Source organism: Musa acuminata, chromosome BXJ1-7, assembly GCF_036884655.1.
Source record: "Musa acuminata AAA Group cultivar baxijiao chromosome BXJ1-7, Cavendish_Baxijiao_AAA, whole genome shotgun sequence".
NCBI lineage: Eukaryota > Viridiplantae > Streptophyta > Magnoliopsida > Zingiberales > Musaceae > Musa > Musa acuminata.
The window spans coordinates 43,540,341-43,563,516 of NC_088333.1; the positions used below are offsets into that span (position 1 = coordinate 43,540,341).

Genomic DNA, 23,176 nt, shown 5'->3' on the forward strand with positions numbered 1-23,176 from the left:
GAGTAGTGTTGCTCGGCCATCCAGTCCCCAGTGCTCGAGTAGTGTGTCTCATTCAGTCATGTGCAATCAGTCACTACTCAATTCAGTCAATATTCAAGCAGTTGCTCAACCAAACATGGACCCAAGTAGTGTTGCTCAGCAAAGCCAATACTCGAGCTACATTGCTAAGCCAATCTAGTCCCCATTGCCCGAGCAATGTTGCTCGGCCAGTCATGTACAATCAGTTGCTACTCCATTCATTCAATATCCGAGCAGCTACTTAGCCAAATATGGGCCCGAGTAGTGTTGCTCGGCCAAGCCAATGCTCGAGCTACGTTGCTCGGGCATCCAGTCCCTAGTGCTTGAGCAGTGTTGCCCGGCCAGTCATGTGTAATAAGTCGTTGCTTAGTTCATTCAATGTTCGAGCAATTGCTTGGCCAAACATGGGCCCGGGTAGTGTTGCTCGACCAAGCCAATGCCCGAGCCACCCCTCGTGGCCAATCCAATGCTCGAGCCATGCCTCATGACCAATCTAATGCCCGAGTCGCATCTCAGCTAATCCAATGCCCGAGCGATGCCTCGTGGCTACTCCAATGCCCGAGCCACACCTTGCGGCCAGACTAATGCTCGAGTCGCATCTCGGCTAGTCCAATGCCCGAGCCATGCCTCGCAACCAGTCTAATGTTCAAGTCACATCTCGGCCAGTCCAATGTTCGAGCCTTACCTCAAGGCTAGTCCAATGCCCGAACCACACCTCGCGGCTAGTTTGATGCCTGAGCCACCCCTCGCGACCAATCCAATTTTCGAGTCATGTCTTGGCTAGTCTTATGCCCAAGCAATGTAGCTCGAAGAGTCTAGCACCCGAGTAGTGTTGCTCGACCAGCTTAGTTCCTAAGTTATGTCGCTTGACCAATCTAGCTCCCGATCAACCGACGATCGAACCACCAGTCCCAACACGATAGCCAACCCAACTAGCAAAAGGCACCAAGCCATGCCCCGAGCACCACCATGAGGAACTCGGGGCACACCTCTTTATTGGTGAACCTTTACGCCGTGGCCGAGGAGTCAGCATGGCTCGGTCCAATCCCGGATGTACAAGGTCGCCCACGCAGAGACTCGGGAAGCAAAAGTACGCATCGGGTTGGGTTGGGCTATGAGTCTTGTTATTTGCTTCTTCGTCGCCAACCCCTGCACACAGGTCGAGTTCGGGAGAGGGATTTCCCGACTCGACCCCTCCGAAGCTTAAGTTAGCGCTGAGTGGAATAGGAGTAAGTTGAATGTACGAAAAGTCCTCCCCCTCCTGATTAAGGAGGGTTAGCTTTTATACATGTGAGAATGAGTTGGTCGTACAAGGTCAATTAACTGCGATCAGCTCCTCGGGCGGCCAACTTAAGCTTTTGTGTGAGCGCTAACCGACCTGCATAGATCGGCATCGCGTGGTGCCGCCCCGAGCTTTCCGGGATGATTGTACCATGATGATGTTATTCGTACGGAGGAGGCGACAAGCGGCTGCCTGTCACGTGTGTGTTGCCTGCCACTTCGAACTTGAAGTTTCACGTATGAATCGTTGTGTCTGATTACCTAGGTCTACATGGGCGATATCAAAATATATCGTATCACCAATTGCAAAGATTAACTACAACGACAAATGTGATGTTTTATATACTAAAGAGGGATGTAAATAATATAGATGATTTTTCCAACGAATGAAAACCAAATTTAAATGTAAGACATATGTGTGTCTTCCTCTTTCCATTGGGCCATCACTTTTCCCGATTCACATGCAATTCTAATAAAGGGCTTGCATGATTGCATATGTGGAGCCAAAGGTGCCTTGAAATGCTCCTTGCACTTTGCGAGACATGGATTGGACCAGAATGGCAGGCACGGACCAATGGCACTGGATGAAGCTAGAGCCTTTCGTCGTTGAGAATGCTGCTTTTTGATGTCAACTCTGCTGATGCTGACTTGTCTTTCCCCAGAGAGATCAAAATATTTCTACTCGACATCTGAAAGTTACGATCGGTAGCATCAGTAGCCATCGCGTCATGGGGATCAGTAGGACAAGAGAGATGACAAGAATGTGATATTAAAACTCCGAGGAACTGCAATTTAAAGAGATCACATATCCCCTGATATCATGTTCGGCCCAATACAGCCCATGATGGCCCGGTGGTAGTCAACCTTCCGATAAAAATATCTTTTTTAGCACTGCACAGAAAAATAGAATATTCTTCCTGGACGATAACGTAACAGTTCAGGTGACGTACCCAAAATCTCACCATTCGGCCCCGCTGTCCTATTCGTGGGAGCGCATCGTAGGATTAGACAGCTGGGGCGGAACGTTGGGGACGGTTTGACATCATCCTCATCCGATCGAGCAAATCACCCACGTCAGCGCGGTAAACCCACGGACGGTGAGCGGAACGCACAGCGAAGGGATAAGGGAAGGCGAACTGATATTCCGCACCGCAGTGAGGTTACCGCGTCGCCCTGCTGCCCGTTCTATAAATGCACGATGGAGGGGGCCTTAGGGTTTTTTGTGCTCTTCAGAGGCGGCTTGGTCTCTCCTGCCCCTCTTTCCCGTTCTGTTCATCAGGGTTCTGCTACGGTCCATTTCCATGGCGGCTTCTGATGTCGAGTACCGCTGCTTCGTCGGCGGCCTTGCCTGGTCCACCGATGACGTCTCCCTCGAGCGAGCCTTCAGTGCTTACGGCGAGATCGTCGATTCCAAGGTCCAGATCTCGTCCTGATCCAAGATCCAACCCATCGCGGTTAGATCTCTTTCGCCCCCTTCCTAGATCTCAGATCTGAAGGCTTTTTGCTTGTATTTCTGACCGCAGATCATCAACGACCGGGAGACGGGGAGGTCGAGGGGCTTCGGGTTCGTCACCTTCCGGGACGAGCAATCGATGAGGGATGCCATCGAGGGGATGAACGGTCAGATCCTTGACGGGAGAAGTATCACGGTCAACGAAGCCCAGAACCGCCGAAACGGCGGCGGAGGCGGAGGCTTCCGTAGCGGCGGAGGCGGTGGGTACGGCGGTGGTGGGTACGGCGGTGGCGGTGGCGGTCGCCGTGACGGAGGTGGGTACAGCCGAGGTGGCGGCGGAGGTGGTTACGGGCGAGAACGCGGTTATGGCGACGGCGGTTCCCGCTTCTCGAGGGGCGGTGACGACGGCAACTGGAGGAACTGAGGCGTTCGTTTGCGCCGGTGAATTAGCCGGGCTTTACTGGGCTTGGTAGTTATCTAGATCGTAGACTTAGTTATCTTAGTAGCAAGACTTTGCTATGGTGTTCGATTTCTTATGGCTCGCGTTGTTTTTGATCCTGTAACGGTGTGTCTTGGTGTTCGCAGTTCTGTGATTTTGCTATATGGTATTTGAAAAGAAAAGGCCAAAAGAAAAGCCTTTTAAAATGATTGTGTTCCTCACGAATCGAATGCCGAAAAATAAGATACACGATGATGCCCTGAAAAAGAAATCCCCTTTTGCCACCAGCGAATCGCTGGTGGATCCCTGCGCCTCCTTGGGAAGCCCTGTTCTGCCTTCGTCAAAGTCTCACGCTTCAGACGAATCCAGCGAGCAGAAAGGTTTTCCACCAACTCATTGTTAGGAACGATGCAGAGGAGATGAAACGCGGCTGCAGCGAGCAGTTAAAAGACGGGAGTAGCCCTGGAAAATATCTTCTGGATGACAAAGTCAAATGACGTCAACTCGGCCATTTCACGCATGATTCGGTCCCGGCCAAACGGAAGCGGCGTCCATGCGGGCGCGGTACGGAGCTGGATCCTGTATGACCCGAACTGAACCCGATAAATCTGTGTAAGGTTATCGGATGCAAGACGAGGATCCACTTTCGATTGAATTATCGAAACCTTGACACTTTCGTTTTCCACTTTCTTTATCCTTTAGGTTTCTTCTTCCTCCTCCTCGTCGCCGATCTTTCTTTGCTTTTCTCACGTGGTCGCTCTAAATCTTTCCACCGAAAGAGGCTTCGTTTGACTGACCCTCACACACCTACATGTGCGTATCACCACGAGTTTTGTCGTGGATATGTTATTGTGCAACTCTTCGATGTATAGCTTTAGAAAAGTGAACCCAAGTAATTAATATAATCAGAGAGCAGTTTTATTGATGGAAATGAAAAGAAAAACTAATCACAACGACCTTCGATCGACGGCCCAGATGCTCCTAGCACGCCTGACGTAGAGTACCAGTAGTCAAAGTTCTTGATGAGTAATTGTCCATCAATCAGGAAGTCAACTTTTTTTTGGATCTTGAAAGGAAACCAACACCTCCTTTTATATATCAAATCTGTAATTTTTGTAAGGATATAATCTATAATATTGTGATTTATATGAGGCTTTGGTCTCCGCAAACTGCCATACGAAACGTGATGCTGCAACAGTATAGCTAATGGGACATGACAACCATTTATTTCTCTGCTAGTTAATGACGCCAGACACATGCAGAGTATAGGAAATAGATCATCACACAATTTTGCTAGAATGCGTTCGCCGGCCCAACGAAACTGAGATCTGTATATTGTCTGGTTTAGAAAGGACGCTTCAGATCTCGTCCTATGGCGAATCTCCCGTCGTCTCTGTGTTCTCAGCAGCAGAAATGCTCTCGGTGACAACCTTCGACGACGACGACGAGGAGGAGGAGGAAGAAGAAACCTAAAACGGGACCATCAAACTAGAGATCCAGTAAAGGATAAAGAAAGGAAAGCTTTCCTTACCTTGCCTTGCTTCCTAAGCTTGACGAAGTCCCCCACACCTCTGATGGTCTTCTTGAGGCAGATCCTGTGTTGATCCATGGAAGTCCCGACGAATTGATCGAGGTGGTCCTTGACGTTGGCCAAGAAACCAGCGTCGGGCGCCTTCTTCTTCCAACACGGCGACGAGGCGGGCTGTTCAGGCAACTCCTCCGTCGACCCCATCCTCGCAGACCACGAAACCAAGCGCAGCTTTCCCCCGCGAAGGAACAGCTTTAATTGACAGGCATAACGCATGCAGAGTTAGCAGCGCAGCGGAGGTAAGTCTTGTAGTTATTTACGCCCGGGTCCGAATTCAAATCTGGAAAGGCGATCAAAGTTGTGTGCATAGAGAGACAGGAAAGGTCAGGAAAAGGCGAAGCAGTAGTGGCAGCGTGGCAGCAATCGATTTGCTTGTCAGAGTCACCGACCCAAAGGGTGACTGAATGTTATACATCCGACGAAAGTTCAACGTGGAATTCTCACGCCTGCCGAGCAAACCAACAAAGAAACAGCGTGTAGCACACAGGTTTCTACGAAACGGTGTGGGGATACTGTAACCCTTGTTCGTAATTCTGCTTGATCAACCATGTATGGTGATCCTGACATGATCTCCAGGATTTATGAAGAATTTGCACTCACCAAAAATAAATTGTTAATTTCAGGGAAACAACATCATGGTGATTTTGACGTACCAGCATTCTTAGTTGTTGCCTGACGGTGAAAACTGCTTCCTTCTCCATCGCTCTGACGAGACACCAACAAAATGACAACCTAATGATAGAGAATTAATTACATATTGCTAAAGGAGTTACAGATGCCTTTGGTTTAAGATAGATGCATTATATATAAAAAGATATTTTTATGTGATTAAAATATATTAAAAACTTTGCTACTTATCCCCTTGGCGATGGCATTGGGTGGTTGGTCCAACCTTAACCCTTAAGGACAAGGGCTAGGTTCGACCTATGATCGGTACGGTGTGTCTGCCCATAATTCAGCTCAGCTGTGGGCCTTTTGCGGCTCGCCACTCGACTGTCTCATGTTGTTGGTGCTTCTGGTTGACAAGCGGCGACGAAGGGAGGTGATTCGTTCTCCTTTTGGTTGGGAGAGGTTTGGATGCCTGCCTTATCTTTGCTATGGCAGCCTAATCCATGCACAGCTGCTCAATAACACAACATGCTCTCTCTCTCTCTCTCTCTAAATTGCTACTGCTTTGCTACGGACAGAAGTAGGTCCGACAACAAAGATGAGACCGTTTTGATGAAGCCTTGTAAGTGCGATCGACTCGAAGATACAATCAACTTAGGAAGGTCGACCTGTACAAGTAGGAAGATCGAGTTGCACAAGTAATCGAATTTTGAGTACGACGTATGCCCTATATATGAGATGAGATACGGTTTTGGGTGTATGTTACTTCTTGAGATGATCCAACTTCCTTTATCTTTTCTATTAGTGTTCTTTTATCTTTTCTTGGTATAAGGATTTCATTGGTTATATGTTGATTCATCATTAAGAGTAGATCAAATAGCCTATACGAGATTGTCGAAGCAGGCATGAAGAAAGGGCATGGGTCAATTACTTGTCAAGCCTCATTGTTAGAATCTTGCAGTGTAATTGACTAAAAGACTCGTTTACTCCTCGTTTGACTCATAGTAAAGTTGTATGTCTTTTTTTTTTGGGACGTCGACAACTAGAAGTTGAGCTTCAACTCCTTTGTTAATTGTCCGAATGTTGAGTCAGTGGCATGAAGAAGATGAGAGCATCACTCGCTAGCATATTCTCATGAAAAAGATTTAGAGGGTAAAGGTTAAGAGGAATAAGCTCCACTTATGTTAGTTGGGTAAGGGAGATTGATTTTGGAAATCAACTTAGTCAAGCTCTTTCTTGAGTTGGATCTCATACCCCATATCCTCGAGACATTTGTCAATGTGTAAGGTAGGATTCGTCTTAGGTAGGGTGGGATGGTATTGGATCAGTTAGTGGCTTGACCAATCTAGAGTTGCATGCTCAAGATATTGATTTTGATTAAGGTGCACTATAAACCTTTATTTGTGGTTGATGAGTTATCAGATTTTATTCTATCATTAGCTGTGCTAGTTGTTAGAGAAGAGGGATTATGGTTTGGATTATCATGATTGTAGTTTGAACTCGATGAATGAGTTTAAAGAATACTTCGACATGTGTGATGGTTTGAGCTAGACTCATCATTTGGAAAATATATTTATGATCATTTAAGAATCGTCGATGGTAGTAAAAAATATAATTTATGTTTTTAAATTTGTTAGAGAAGATTATGGTTGTTTGACTTGGAAGCTGAAGCAAATCCAACTTGATTTCAATCCGAGCTACTCAAGTTGATGTCCAATCCCTACAAAAATTATATTGGGTATAATCGTAACAAATGCCCATCTGATACTTAAGTCGTGACTTAGTCGGATAAGTCAAGTCAATCAAACTTAGAAAGATGTCGTGTCTTGAGATAGTTATGTTATCCTATTACGTAGTTAATGTAATAATGGGGTCGTGGCATTCGACCTTAACTATCATTATCTTGCATTAGATACTTTTCTTCACATGATATTTATCGGGTGGCTAGCTGAGTTGGTGGTAGACGATCGAGTACCCCTATCATATTGGCTACGAGGGATAGGTTGAATGATCATGTAAAATTGATGCATCTTCTCTGCAAAACTGATGTGTCATCTAAGTGGGCTTGACACGTGAGTTGCATGACATATGGGGCTAACATGTTAGCCGTATCAAAATTATATTCCATAAATAATGTTTCTATTCTAATTTTCATCATTTGTTGCGAATTAGCAAAGTGTATAAGTGTTCAATTGCACCATCTTGATCCATATCTAATTTTTGCTCATATAAAAATCAAGCTCTGTTCTATGATGATATAATCATTTAGGGTTTTAAGTCCTAACTTTCATTCTTGTAATTACCTTTATTATTATCCTTTTGACATTCTTAATTTATGCAAATACCAAAATACACAAGTTTTTATTTTCTATATCATCTTCCATCAGTAATTCACCCCCTTGAATTATAAAAGTTTCATCATTAATTCATCAGTTTCACTAGTGCAATCTGTTAGTTATTTTCAATGAAATAAAAAACTAAAGTCTTCATCATTGTTCATAAGTTCAAGTCTTTGTCAAAAATAGTGGTGAATTCTCAGACATTTGTAATTTTCTTGAGACTAATGAAATCTCTCGTCTTATCATCTTGTTCGTTTAATTATAGTCATATTTCATATAACAACATATCATATTAATTATATGCCCACTCTTATTATTAATATGGTTTCACCATTTAAAAATTATTTGGATCCTTCGTAATTATGATAATAAATTATATGTTTTTGGGTTTTTGGAAACCAAATCAAAATCATGTCTTTCTTAGATAGTTTTCCAATCATAATTCTTTTAAATGTTTGATCCATAAAAAAAATATTTCTCATCATGTTTTTCTTATGAAAATTAAATTTTCTTATAGATAGATCGAAACTTTTACCTATACTTACTTTCAGAGTTAATTGTGTTCCCTAAATTCATAGTCATCTCATAGTTCAATTTAGGTGCTCTCAGGGAGATTTTATGTCACCAATAATTTCTTCTTCTTTGATCCAAATTAGTATTTATAATGGCAACATGAGAATATATTAGTAAGAATGATACTAAGGTGAAATTAGGAAGAAAAATAAATTATAATAATAATCTTGTCATTATTCTTTGAATTATATGAGTTACGGTAATATGTTGTCATGATCTCTCGATCATAAGAATCATGGTAATATATCACAATATGATTATAATGTATATTATAGATTTGATTTTTATTAGCAAAATCATATAACTATTTTGTTTTATGTTTTTTATATTTGACAATATCGATAAAGCACCACTCTCTCGTTTTAAGCGCGTTGCTCGTATCAAATGCTACTCTCTTTGTTACGTATCATTCTTCATGTTAAAGAAGGATATATAAAACACTACCCCTCTATCGAACGTCTACTCTCTTACGATATGTCACTCGCATTTTATATCATTAGATTTTGTACAAGATAAAAATAATTCTCTTTGATTATACTACTCCGTCTCTATAATTATTATGAGATAAATAAGAATAAAAAAAATACTTATAAAATGAATCTCGCAAAGGCATCATCATAATATTAATGAAGCCGGTGAAACTAATCTAATCGATTCCATTCGTGGGATATCGGAGGGAGGACATCTCATTGCCATTCCCCATTGTATGAAAAGAATTATTGGTAGGATGATATTTGGAGGATTTTTAGGTTGGGATTTGACTGGCTAAGATTAGGTTGGATGAACTCGAATCCAGACAGCTCAGTAGAATGACCGGCTAACATTAATGAGTAGATAGCTGCTTTGTTGTTGTGATGTTGAAACTTACAAGGAACAATATATTTACATACATGTATTAAGGAAGCGTCTTAATCCTCCTTTTGCAACTAACTACTTTTATATTTTTGAAGTAATTTTCCGATAAAGTCCTTTTAGTTTGGTCGACCAGACTCGACTCGATGCGTCCTTTGGGTGAACCAAAGAAGCAGCTCCGAAGCCACCTATTATTATTATTATTATTATTATTATTATTATTATTCATGGAATAATAGGGTATGAGGAGAGGGCATTGTTTTACCCAAAACGGGGTGGGGTGGCGTTTTGGGTCAGCTTCGCGGGTGTCCAAAACGTTGCTTGAAATCCGAAGATCCCCTCTTTCTAAACGCCGCCTCGACGCTCTTCTTCTTCTCCCATTTCTCTCGACCCTTTCGATATGGAGGATGACGACGAGTTCGGCGAGCTCTACACCGACGTCCTCTACCCCGTCGCGGTCGCTGCGCCTCTGCCGCCGTCGCAGCCGCAGCCGCAGCCGCAGTCTTCGTCCTCCGCGTCATCCCTCCGAGGTCGCCCCGATCCCCTCCGTTTCGCTGAGGAAGACGATTCTGAAGGCGGCGACAAGGATGGCGACAAGGAAGGGCTCTTGTTCGACGCCTCTCGCGCCGACCCTGCCGTCGAACCCCCCTCGACGGCCCATCAAGCCCTATCTTCGGGCGCCGCCGCCGCCGCCGCCGCTGAAGACGACGGTGAGGATGATTGGATGCTCGGCCGCGCGCCTCCGGCCGTGGATCCACCAGATAATTGGGATGACGAGGACGACGCCGTCTCATCGCGCCCGGCGGTGGGCGGAGATGGCGACCCTAGGGTTTTGGAGGATGCCGAGAAGGAAGCTAGGGTTTCGGGGATTCCTGATCGGGATGGTGAAATCGGTGAGTCGGAGAGGTCTGCAGCCCCGGAAGAGCCGGAAGAGGACGGGGATCGGTTGTTTGTAGGTGGAGTAGGTGAGAATTTGGGCGATCTGGATCAAGTTCCGCTCATTCCTGGACTCTCAGCTGGACCAGCCCCTTCTGGACCTCTTGTTGGCATGAACAGCGAGATGGGGAAGCTTTCACAAAGTGAGGATTATGATAGTGATAGTGAAGATGATCTTCAGATCGTGCTCAACGATAGCAATCATGGACCGCCTGGTGCCGAGAGGAGTAATACAGTTGAGTTTGATGAAGAGGATGATGAAGATGGAGAAGAGGATTTGGTTATTGTCACTGATGAGGACCAGCATCACCACCTTCCAGCTATGGAGGTGCAAGACTGGGGTGAGGAGACTCTTCAGCCAACTGGGGACGGGGAAAGAAAAGAGATGGTAGATGCGGCTAAAGGGATTGGTGCTACTGGAACTGCACCGGGGGCAAGAATTGGGTACAACAATCATGGGATTCACACACAACATCATTCAATGTACAAGGTTGGTATGCATGCGTAAATTGTTTGCTGCTTGTCCTATATGTTACTTAATGCTTGAGAGTGTATAGCTAATATCTTTTTGACAATTAGAAAAATGATTTCTGTCTCTTCCTGCATGCTACTTATTATTTATGAAATGATAGAAAAAATGGTTAATAAAATGAGTGTCTGAATTAACAGAATTTGTTTGCTAGGGTTCAAAATATGTTGTTAATCTCCTCTGGCCATTTAAACTTATATATTCTTAATTATCCAGCATCATGTAGGACAATGTGCTTTGTCTGGTTGCTTGTTCGCTATCTAGAAATCTGTGAATATTGAAATCATAAGTTACTTGATTAATCTGTACAATCTTGTGAAAAATTGTCTCCTTAGTGAGATCTGAACCCTTGCCAACTTGAAACGAAATTTGTCCCATTATGAGTTGTCTCCATGTCCCTTATGCCTCTCTTCGCACTTGTTAAACACAATTTTGGAAGACTGCAATCTTGTAAGCTTCGATCAACAGAGTTTGCACTTGATAGGATTCAGTGATTAAGCGATACTGTAAAACCATTACTTGTGGAGGATAGGGCCTCTTAATCATTATTTGATGGATAAGGTTGCCAAGAGTAAAGTCAAATTCTTTTTAAGAACAGTTGCAGTAATCATTTGTGTTTGTATTGGTGGTGTTTATAACATCAACAATCTTTTAGCTTATTTAGTCTTCTTTTTATGCAGTACATTAGACCTGGTGCTGCACCTTTACCTGGGGATCCAGCTGCTGGCGCATTAGGCCCGCCAGGTGCTGCTCGCCCTTCTCTTGTCTCAGGTCCTACAGCTGGTCATGGAAGAGGTGACTGGAGGCCTGCTAGCGGTAGGGGGATTCCAAGTGCCCCCAAAAGCTACCACACAAACTTTGGATTCCCTGGTTGGGCCAATGGTTCAGCCCGTGCCAGTGGCGGTGGACTGGATTTCACCCTACCTTCACACAAGTAAGCTTCTTAAATGTTTATTTGTTTTATATTGGTCTAAGAGTTTATTTCCAAAAATTCAAACCACTTTATTGTTTTCTTGGCAATGAATAATGCTACTTTTTGTTATTGATCCTTGGTGCAGCTAATTTTAGGCATCTACTTAAGGTAGCTAATTAATGAAGTCCAGGGCTTAAAATTGAGAGATACAAACATCAAAGATTGTGATATCATATAGTCTGAAATTGTAATATATGAGAACAAACACAACTAGAAGTTAACTAGAGGCAGAAGAAGAAAGGACGAGTATGCTTATGCAGGCACTCACTTCTGCTCATTTTTAGAAAACTTCTGCTGTCATCCCCATACAACTGCATTATATTTAATCTTTGACATACACATGAATATGCATGAATTTCCAGTTCTCGTGGTTGCAGATTTGTTGAGTTAGTAATTTCTGAGGATTCATAGAATGATAGAATAAGGATTATAAAACTTCCGTGTTGCGTGACAACCATAGTCAGGATTATTATGCCATCTCAGAACTTACTTGGAAATCGAGGACTTGTTTGGTTAGAAGGGGATCTTACAGAACTTGCTTTTTGGTTGTGTTTAGCATATGTTTCAAAGCAGGGGTTCTAATATGATTGTGTTTGACCCATAATGCTTGCCCACCAAAGAAGACATTGAGTTCAATAATTTTACACATCTAGTGCTCAAATCATCTTTCTTTTCTGCTAATTATATATTTAGCTGGGTAGCATGCTTACAATTGCAAATGAACTCATTCTCGCAAGTGACGAAAAAATATAGACTTCTTTAGTACTGTTTGATGTTTTCAAATGTTGCAACTTTTAGGACGATCTTTGATGTTGACATAGAGAGTTTTGAGGAAAAACCATGGAAACATCCTGGAGTTGATATTTCAGATTTCTTTAATTTTGGATTAGATGAAGACAAGTGGAAGGATTATTGCAAGCGACTGGCAAGTGAAAATCTTGTTATTCCTTATAAGTTGTTAAAGGCAACAATGTGCTGTTATTGATTTGTAATTAAACTTTTGAATTTTCAGGATCAACTTCGTTTGGAGTCAACCATGCAAAGCAAGATTCGTGTATATGAGAGTGGCCGGTCGGAGCAGGTAATGACATAAGTATATCTTCTATAATCATGTTTAAGCTCTAGTTGCTGATAAATTATCAATCTGCTTTCAGGAGTATGATCCAGATTTACCTCCTGAGTTGGCAGCTGCAGCAGGCCATGATATCTCTGCAAATTGTGGACATGTAAAAGCAGATGATGAAGAAATAAAATTTACTGGCCAAGGAAGAGGACCTGCAGTTATGAGGGCGCCATTAGTATGATATGCTATTACTCTCAACTGCTACTTCTTAGTTGGGAACTGATAATATTGATGCTCTTTGACTGTTTCTTTTAAAATTTTCTTGGTTTTCATTATTTGTCTCATTATCATTAAATGTTTTTTTTTCCCCTTGTTAGCCAACTGGAAGAGCGATACAGGTTGAGGGTGGTTATGGTGAACGCCTGCCCTCTATTGACACCAGGCCTCCTCGCATCCGTGATTCAGATGCTGTTATAGAGGTAACTTTGTAGTATCTACATCCTGTGTTTTGTGAGTATGTCAACTGCTCTAGCTCATTTGTGATATCTACTACTAATGTTATTCGCTGGTGAATGTAATTATGATATGTAACTATCCTAGGCTCATTTATGATATCAACTACTTTCTAATAATAGGTACCACCATACTAAAAATGCTTGTTGAACAGATTGTGTTGCAGGACTCTTTTGATGACCCAAAAATGTACAGTTGTACGCCAGAGCAATTAGAGAGGGATGTTGAAGGAGATTGTGGTAGAAGTTTTCATAAAGACGAAAAGGATGACAGGAATACTGTATCAGGATATATGAATCGCATTCCGCATACTTCCAGCACTAGGGACAAGGAAATGATCAAGAGAGTCCCCTTTGCGAAGGAAAAAGATGAGTTATTGCCCTTGCCTTCAGATTCATCTGCTGAATACCGTCGAGATTCTAGAACAAGGAGTCCTGTATCTGCTGTTGATGGAGCATCTGGGATACATCAAGGGGGAAGGTATGTTATAGTTGTAAAATGGGCTGGAATTTGTATTTCTTTTGTCCTGTTTTATAAACTTCAATTTTGTGACGTATTTAATTTATTTGGCAAATACCAGAAAGTTAGAAAAGAAAAACGAACTTATGGATTGTGTGGAGTTCTTCTTTGATTCTTGCTGCATTTCATATGTAGTTCAAATATGTAAATGGGTACACTTTTAATAGTTTTAGCATGACAAAATCTGGGCATGCTTAGGCAGATAAACTAAGCAGTTTCTTTTATATTGTCAGTTAGAATGAAAATCTCTTTTGAATTGATGCTTTCAGTTTTTCCAAAGTTGGTATTGTTGAATGCAACTAAAGACTAGTTTGGAAAACATACTATTTCAGGTGTTAAAGTTTAATAACACAGGAGCCCCGAGGTAGTTCTTTGTTGAAGTGTCCTCGTTGGATCATTGTAGTTTGGTAATCAATGCAGGATAAATTTCGCATTTGGATATGCATTTATCACTTAATTTATTCTCTTTTAGTGATGCTATTAGTAAATCATGCTTCCTTGCGTTTTGACCATTGAAGGTTTACCTAGTAAACATTAATTGATACTTTCCTCATGATCAATCATACATTTATTGTGAGATAAAGAATACGTTACTTGAATTCCTGTTGTTTGCTTGTGAGCAAAAAGGAAAAAAAATCCATTCCTTGATTGTTTTCTTTTTTGGTTGAAACAAGTCCATTCCTTGAATTTCTTTTCTTTTCTTGTTTTGATAATCCATTTACCAGAGCTTAATGCATATTCTTTCCACTTAATGTGCAATTTGCAGAATGCGAATTTACCATTGACCAATATATAGCATTTTCCACTCTGAATACCTTAAAACAAATGGCAATGGATGCTTTGAAACAAATGACAAGTTTCTACATTCAATAAGGACGTGTGCAATGACTTCTATCGGCACTATGAAGCAACATTAAACAGGTAAAACAAAGAGTATAAGAAGCTTTTGACTAATGGAGAAGAAAAAGGAGATTTTGTTCCATTTGGAGATAAACACATTTGAAGACTCACACAATATTTAGATGAACTATCATTTGCTTTCAGAAGTAACCAAGGAGTTTTTTAGGAATATTACAAGATCAATCCATTGGTGAGCATTTTCCAATGTGAATTTTGAACCAATCCTATATTGTTTATATGGACGAGCATGGGCTCAGCAGGAAGAGGCTTCACCATGAAAGAAGCAATGAAGTTAAATCTGTTACAAATATATAACATGGGTTCTACCAGTGCATATCTCCTGAATGAATTAGAGTTTCCATAGAGATAAAGTGAAGATAATTTCATGTTACAGATTTTGTCACAGTAGGACATCTAGCTCTATTCCTTTCAGATCAAGGTTCCTTTGGGTAATTCTGCTTTCTCTTGGCTGTAGTTGCAGCACTACTAGTGTGGATTATGTCCTACAGAGGAGATGGTGTATCAGAAGCAACATGTGATAATTTTTTGCATCTATACATGCAGTAGTTTGTCTATGTGGTCTATGGTCCAATAAATGGAGTGAAACTATTTGAATGCAGGAGAATCATTTCAAGAAATGTTAATTAATTCTTCGTAGGCATGCCTCTTTTCCAAACAACGAAATCAACAGATCATTTTATGTAATGAAATTCATCAAAGACATGGATTATATGCTTTTTCATCCTATTCTTGGATAATTGGGTGTGCAACTTGAAAAAATCAGAATACAATATTGCACACAATAATTTGTAGTTTGGAGTTGCCTCTTTTACTTAATTATGACATATATCGTAGTTTGTCTACTTTCTTATTTTTTCTATGAATTTACTTGACATATTTTAGTTATTTTGCTATTTAGCTCTCTGTTTTGAGTATATAATTAATAAGGGATTGCTTGTAATTACTACTTCAGATTGCTGAAAGGATCTTCATCTAGAAAGCGCTCAAGGGCTCGTGAACAATCTGCCGATAGCATCCCTAGCCGCAGTGCTCATTCGAGCAGGAATGGTGATCAGCAAAAGGAAACACTGTTAGATAGCACTGAAGTCAATCAGAATTCTCAAACATTACCTGCTGTTGCTGATGATACTACAAGAGAGCTTGGTGTTGAAGAACAATATCATGATCAGGACGAAAAGCTTGCACTGGTTGATAGTGTGGAAATTGAAGGGGATGACGTAACATCAGACTTTCATATTTCTAGTGAGACTGGTGGTGATGATAATTTAATTCACCCTGGCAAGAAGCAAAAGATTTGCTCACGGGTTGAGCAACCTGCAGTGCAGGATAGAGGCTACGAGGATGAGTTGCAGCCTCCAACTAGTGACAACAGTAGAGAAAAGTCTGGGAGTAGCAAGGATTGTATTAGGCAGGCTGAAAATGGTGAAGTTATACAAGAAGGACATTCAAGTCCGACGGGTGACTTGAAAAAGTCCCAGAAGGAAGATGAGCATAACTTGCATGCAAAAGATGAAGATGGTCTGGATGCCAGACAACAGAGAGAAAAGAATCAGATTGTTTCCAAAGGAAGGGAAGATGCATCTATTTCTTCTCAAAACCTTCTTCGAGGTAGAAGTTACGACAGGAGAAAGGAATCAGAATCTTCTACCAGTTCATGGCAAAGAAGAGAGTCTAACATGCATGGTAGACGATCCAAAGATGAAGACATAAGGTGGGAAAACAATGAGGAAATGTCAAGGCACCAGAGTAAGTTAAGGACAATTGACAGGAATCAGAAAGATGAAGATCAGTCGAGAAAGCATGTAGAAGGTGGCGAATGGAGAGGCCACACTAGAGATGAAGTCTTAAGGCAGAGGGAGAGGGATGATCTATTGATGAGCCGCCGTGAGAATATGGATAATCCTCTTATAAAGAGAAAAAGGGATGAAGAATATCTGAGAGGAAAAGCTGACAAGGTAGATACTTCACATGGTCATAGGGATAGGGAAGATTCTGGACGTAGGAAACGAGAAAGGGATGATGGCTTACATCACAAGAGAGAGGTTGACACTAGAATGAGAGATAAGGCTGATGATCACCTATCTTCCAAGCCTAAAGATGATAGCTGGCGCCATAGGGAAAGAGATGAAAGGCAGCGACTTAAACCTCATGAAGTGATGCATCGGGAAAGAGAAGAAGGGCGGGTAACTGTAAGGAGTGGACGAGTTACGGAAGATAAACCAGTGGGTGGTAATGGTAGGAACAGGGATGAATTAAAACCTATTAGTTACGATAAAGATTATCAAGAGAAAGAAAGAAGGCGTCACACTGAGCTTTCAAGGAGAGATCGTGCTAGGGAAGATAATATGTCACAAAATAAAGGACGTGGAGATACATCTTTGCATGACAAACATTCAAATGCTGATGGAAGAAGTTCTAGGCATGAAAAGCTAAATACATATGTTGATCACCCTCCTAGTGCTGATGGCCAACAGATGTACAGGGAAAAACATAGGGAAAATACAAGTAAAGCTAAAGATGTTAAATCTCACGATCAGAATAATCAGCGCCTTGGCAAGAGAAAGCATGATGACCGCCACAACTCTCACAAAAATGAGAAGGTATGCTTCAGACAGTTGAAGTCATTTAATATATATTACTGATAAGGTAAACCTATGTATCCATTAGAAAGTTCTTTTGATCAAGAACAATTGTAAAATTTTGCCAATTGTTTATTGTCACAAAATTTTGTGCTATTTGGAAAGACATTTTTAATTCAAAAAAGCTGATTTAAAATAAGGAAGTAACTGCTACCTTTTTGGTAATTAGGTTTTGAGCATATTGTATCTATTTACCATGCTTACTTGGACAGCTTGCATGTAATAAGTATTTTCATTAAGGCATAGCTGAGAAACATGTTCTTAGCAAAGTCATCGCCAGTGACACATGGGTCTTCACTTATTAAGGGAGATTAAAAATGTTATCTCAAAAGTTGCTGAAAAAGATGAGTCTTTAGGTTGTCAAGTCAGGTTATCGATCTGGTGAAACAATTTTATTTTGGAACCATTGTATCTCTATGCTTTTTCAGAACCACATGGGCAAACATAAATAGAAATACAAGTTGATTGGAAGCCACAACATTCGAACTAGTCGCGTTCAGCTACATCGGTCTTTCACTGCCAATACGATTTGTGAAAAACTGTATCCTTCCAACTATAGCATTTGTATGTCTCATTGGTATATATTTGTATCATCTTAAATCATTCTTCAATTTATTTTTGATCAAAGCTACAAACAATTTTTACATATTCTTCCTAGTAACTCCATACATCCACCTCAACCATTTCATCTTATCGACAGAAATCTTTTATATATGTTATTCTTAACTGTCCAACACTCGGATCAATAAAAGATCATTGATCCAACAACTATCTTATATTATTTTCTTTTTATTTTAAAAGATACCTAATGAGTTTGTATGGTGCAACTGTGAAAAGATTCAATAAAATCAAGGCTATGGAACAAATTATAACAAAAAATTACTATCAACTTGTATAGGTTCTAAAATGTTAACTACTTGCCTTTTTCTTTGAGAGGGTGACAATGAATGCATTCACTTCATGATTTGTTGGATATTAGGTAATCAATTCTGTTCCTGTGTTTGATCTTCAAAATAGCAATGATTTAAAAAGCCCTAGGCACCAAAAGGCGCTAAGGTCCCAAAATGCCTGTAGCGCTCACTCAAGCGAAGCGAAACGTTCTGAAATATTAAAATATAAAAAATACATAATACAAGTGATAAATATGATTATGTGAATAAAAATATGATATTAAATTGATTGGAGAAAGCTTTAGTCGATTAATCTATTTCGGATGACAACAGCGACAGAGAAATAAATTAATTGATTGGAGCTCTGTTGGCTCTCTCCCTCTCTTCTCAATGTTCCCACTTTCTCCCTTTCAACTTAATGCATACTTGTGTCGATGCAACAACATTTATAAAATCCTTGAATAAGATCACAAGTGACTAGGATGAAATTAAGTTTACATACGATTGTCATATACAAGAAAGAGATAGTCCTAGGACAAAAAGAAGCTTATTTCATTTAGTCGAAACAATTTTAGCAAGTTATGATTTAGCATCGTGTTAGTAAACATGAAACCAAGATCTTACATATACAAATATATTTCCAAAAAAATAACAAAAGGTGTAGGTGGTCAGGAGAGCTCCAGTCAATGAATCTATTTCGGATGACAACGGGGATGGTGAAAGCTTCGGACGATAGCATCGGCAATGGAGGAAGCTGCAGACGACAACAATAGCAGCGATGGAGAAAGCTTTGGAAGATGGAAATGGTGGCAATAGAAGCTACGGATGGTGACGTCATGGGCGAAGGAAGCTTCAAATGTGTCTGTCGGTGGCGGAAGAAGTTGTGGTCCTATCCCTCGATGGTGGAAGGAGCTGCACTCAGAAGCAACGGTGGCAGAGGAAATTGCACACAAAAACTATACCTTCGGACTCGTTCGTCGGCGATAGAGGAAGTGTTGGTCCCGTGCGTCAACGATGGAGGTAGCAGCAGAGGAAGCGTTGATGGTGGAGGAAGCGACTGCGCTAGGGTTTATGGTTCGAGGTCACGCAGGGGGGCGAGGGGTGGGTTTTGCAAAGTATAGTAACATTATGTAGCATAGTTGGCTTAATCCAACCAAGTAGCTATTGTTCAACTGAACTAGACTTAATAGTTTGGTTCGATTGCATTGTTTTAGTCGGGCGCTCACTCGAGGCGCCCAACGCCTGGGTTTAGGCTAGCACCTAGGCCACGCTTCACTGAAGCGCGTCGCCTGGCGAATCTGTGATGCAATCGGCCTCACCTCACATTGCCTCACACGAGTGCCCGGGTACCTATTTAAACCCATGCAAAATAGTCTAAAATTCTTGGTTATATATTTGATCTGAAAGGACCAAGCTATTCCTCTCCAATGCTTAGCTCTTTGGTTGTCTTATCTGTGATTCATAGGCGACAGCATGCTTTTGAGGTAAAAAAACGTTATTTAAAGGACTTTACCTAATAGTTTTTTGTTAAATTAGAATAGTTGCAGTTCTGTAGCCTCTTCTATTTGCCTCAGCCTGCAGGTAGCAGTTGTTGGTAAAGAGGAAGCTGAAACTGATACCCCTTACATGAGAATAGATTCATTCTGCTCTGAGTTCCATGGATTTATGTCCATCACTGTTGATTTTTTTCCCTATTCAGCTTTCATGGAGTATAATATAGAGTTTAGGTTTCTACTCTGAGTTCCATGGTTCTTCCGTTGCCTGTTGGTTTTTTACTTTTCAGAAAATCAGCTTCTTTGTAATTTGATTCATTTCACTTACAATCAATTGAACAATATGGCAAATACTGGCAAAATTCATCATATCAAGTGGAATGGTGCTTGAGCCAGGTTACTGCTTCCGTTTGCTAATTCTCTTGCTGAATGCATTCTTGCTTTTCAATTGTTCACCTTTGTCAGGTCTATATTAAAGAGTCAGATGAGCAGGAAAGCAACAATACATCTTCCATGACTCTCTCCAAGAAGAATTCCCACCAAATCCATGAACAACGCGAGGCCACTCAACAGCATACCACTGTGAAGAAACAAGGAGAAGATGATCCCGTCTCAGATGATGAGAACCAGGGTAATAGGAGGGGACGTTCTAAATTGGAGCGCTGGACCAGCCACAAAGAGAGGGATTATGATGCCATCAACAACTCTCAGACATTATCTGCTTCCTCGAGGGGCAAGAAGATTGAAGGCAATGCTGTTAATGTAGCAAAGGAAGATGAATTAGTGAAGACTGAGCTTAGTAATAATGCTGGTGAATTAGATGTCAAGGGTGCTGATGGAGGACAGGTTTCTGTTAAGATGGTGGACGACCAGGATCGCCACCTAGATACTGTGGCTAAGCTTAAGAGACGAAGTGAGCGCTTCAAACTTCCTATGCCACGGGAAAAGGAGATTACTTCAAACAAAAAAATGGAAAACGAAGTGCAGTTATCCAACAACGAAGCTGGTCTTGATTCAGAGGTAAAGCCCGAGCGACCAGCCAGGAAAAGAAGGTGGACTGGTAGCTGATTATGCGTCTTTGCTGCATCCACAGGATCATTGCAATTGTGTTTGGTGAAGCAGATGGGTAAGTTGGTGCCTCTGCTATAGCTCTCGGGTGTGTTCCTTCCCTTCCAACCCCTTTTCTCCTTTCCCCCCAACACTAAAGTGAGTAGACTAAGAAAAGAAAGGTGATAGAGAAGAAGAGGGAAAAGTGAAAATAAAATGCTATATTCGATTGTGTTTTAAATGGCATATTCTGGATATGCAACTTTAAACATGTTGGATGGTGGTAGGAAGTTTGTATTTTGCTTTTTCCTGTTTTTGTCAGGCAGCTGGATGTTTTGTGAGGTTCCTTCTTGTTTGAGGGGGAACTTGACAGGCTTCCAGGATCACAGTTGACTTTTGAAGGTGAACAGAGGCGACATCCATGGCCTGGTGGATTATCAAACATCCCAGCAGACTCCTCGATGATTTTGATTGATATCATCAATGATAATTTATGCTCCAGAATGGAGGATGGATCAGCTTCAGTTTCATCGTATCCTCGGAGTGGAGCACTTTGTTGCGGCTGTTGTACTCTTTTTTACTCTCGAGTGTTTTATATCCTTTATATGCTTGTTATGATGCACCTACGGTAGAGAATTGCCGCAATCGGTCTCATAGTGCATTGGGTGATGTGGTTCTTAGTTTGGATTTGATTGATTGATGTGCTACGAAGGCCAAACGCTGCCTGGAATGCAAAGTCCTGTTGATGCCCGAGGTGACATGCTCCTGCTGGAGGCGGAGCTCACAAAAAGAAAGGCCTCGGGAGAGAAGATTCTATACAGGATGATGCTATAACTTTGTTATGGTTTATGATCGTGCATAAAAAAAACACCTCGGAGACTGTAAATCTTGTTGTAGCCATATAAACTATTGGAAAAAGGTTTTGGAATTGGACTGGAGACATCTTCATTGCTTCTATTTTTGACAATTGACGTGAAAAAGTGGTAGTCTTGCGAACTGCGAACTTTAGTATATGGGGAAAATGAAGTGTATATATTTTTTGGTAATTTATCAAAAAAAAATCTCCAGATTCTTTTTTATTGAGAAATTATTAGAGGTTTTTTTATTTTTGCTTTGAATGAATGGATAATTAATCGTTCTTTTTCGTATTATGAGTGGTTTTGTTTGAGGGTTAATTTATCTAAATTATAAAGAAAATATTATTGACGTTTTAGTCAGTTTGACGTAGTTCGAACCACCTTTGAGATGAAAATGTTGAGCTTTCGAGGTATCATCTACATGAAGACTGAAATTGAAAGAGGTTTTTCAATTCAATCTCTCATATGCCCAAGTTAATAACTCTGACATGTTTGAGCGTATACGTGAGTGGTAAAAAAAAGTAAGTCCCCTACTCATGATGTTGAAGATGAATTTTTATACACGGTTACAAAGAGGCACAATATTTCACAGAATATTCTACGGGGAGGCAGCCTCTAGTTGCCCTCGAACAATCGCCCCTTGTACTTCTTTTCCACGTGGCGACGGGTGGGAGGAAGGACAACTTCAAACTGTTTGCTTTGAACTTTTGTCTATGTGGGCAAACGGGTGAAAGGTGGCTTAGATCTTTTCCTTTCACCAAAGACTCCACATGATAGCTACATGCCGAATGATTATTAGCTAATAGTATACTCTTTATCATTTTTTCCCCCCTCAAGAGTGCTTTAGGGCTCTTGCGAGAGGGGTTCAAAATGCAGTTTTTTGTTTATCTGACACAAGTGCATTTAGGATTGCCTCCCTAACATTATTGGAGGTGATCAATTGTTGACCTATCCCTCGTGGCGTCGAAGGGCGCGCATGTTGGTCGGGTGGGGTCAAGTTTTTTGACCTCCCAATCTCCTTGCGGCCTTTGTACCTTGGACGGAGGTAGGGTCAAGTTTTCCCGACTCACGTGCGTCGGGCACATTTTAGGCTTGTGCCTCTGCCATGGTAGATTTTTTTCATGTAGGTCAGGTTTTTCTGACTTATGCATTTCGAACACATTTTGTCTTATGCCTTCGTCATGATGGATTTCTCCTCACGCGAGTTGGGTTTTCCCAAGTCACGCGCTTCAGAAACATTTTGCCTTGTGCCTTCGCTATGACGGGTTTCTCTTCATGTGGGTCGGGTCTTCCCAACTCATGTACCTCAGACATATTTTGTCTTATGCCTTCGCCATGACAGATTTCTCATCACGTGAATCGGGTTTTTCTAACTCATATGCCTCGAACACATTTTGCCTTATGCCTCTATCATAACAGATTTCAGATTTTCCTAACACACACCTCGATACATTTTGCCTTATGTCTCTACTGTAACATATTTCTCTTCATATGAGTTAGATTTTCCTAACTCACACACATCATGCACATTTTGTCTTGTGCCTCCACACGGTAGATTTCTCTTCACATGGTTAGAGTTTTTCTTACTTATGCGCCTCAAGCATATTTTAGCCTTATGCTTCTATCGTGACATATTTCTCTTTA

At 41.3% G+C, this 23,176-nt stretch overlaps 3 protein-coding genes across 3 annotated transcripts; 2 read left to right on the forward strand and 1 right to left on the reverse strand.

Moving 5' to 3' along the window:
- Nucleotides 1-2,505: 2,505 nt before the first annotated feature.
- LOC135679623 (glycine-rich RNA-binding protein GRP1A-like) lies at nt 2,506-3,397 on the forward strand. The gene is made up of 2 exons (XM_065193586.1): nt 2,506-2,714; nt 2,823-3,397. Exons 1-2 carry the CDS (start codon nt 2,601-2,603, stop codon nt 3,174-3,176), a joined length of 468 nt encoding a protein of 155 aa, XP_065049658.1. The 5' UTR covers nt 2,506-2,600; the 3' UTR covers nt 3,177-3,397.
- A 994-nt stretch (nt 3,398-4,391) lies between these two features.
- LOC108953452 (uncharacterized) lies at nt 4,392-5,085 on the reverse strand. The gene is made up of 2 exons (XM_018829466.2): nt 4,723-5,085; nt 4,392-4,660 (listed from the first exon to the last, which is right to left on the reverse strand). The coding sequence occupies exons 1-2, from the start codon at nt 4,993-4,995 to the stop codon at nt 4,562-4,564; spliced, it is 372 nt and encodes a 123-aa protein (XP_018685011.2). The 5' UTR covers nt 4,996-5,085; the 3' UTR covers nt 4,392-4,561.
- A 4,345-nt stretch (nt 5,086-9,430) lies between these two features.
- LOC103993109 (FIP1[V]-like protein) lies at nt 9,431-20,972 on the forward strand. The gene is made up of 9 exons (XM_009413061.3): nt 9,431-10,578; nt 11,298-11,551; nt 12,389-12,515; nt 12,603-12,671; nt 12,745-12,888; nt 13,031-13,132; nt 13,321-13,646; nt 15,559-17,206; nt 20,094-20,972. Exons 1-9 carry the CDS (start codon nt 9,553-9,555, stop codon nt 20,694-20,696), a joined length of 4,299 nt encoding a protein of 1,432 aa, XP_009411336.2. The 5' UTR covers nt 9,431-9,552; the 3' UTR covers nt 20,697-20,972.
- Nucleotides 20,973-23,176: the final 2,204 nt, after the last annotated feature.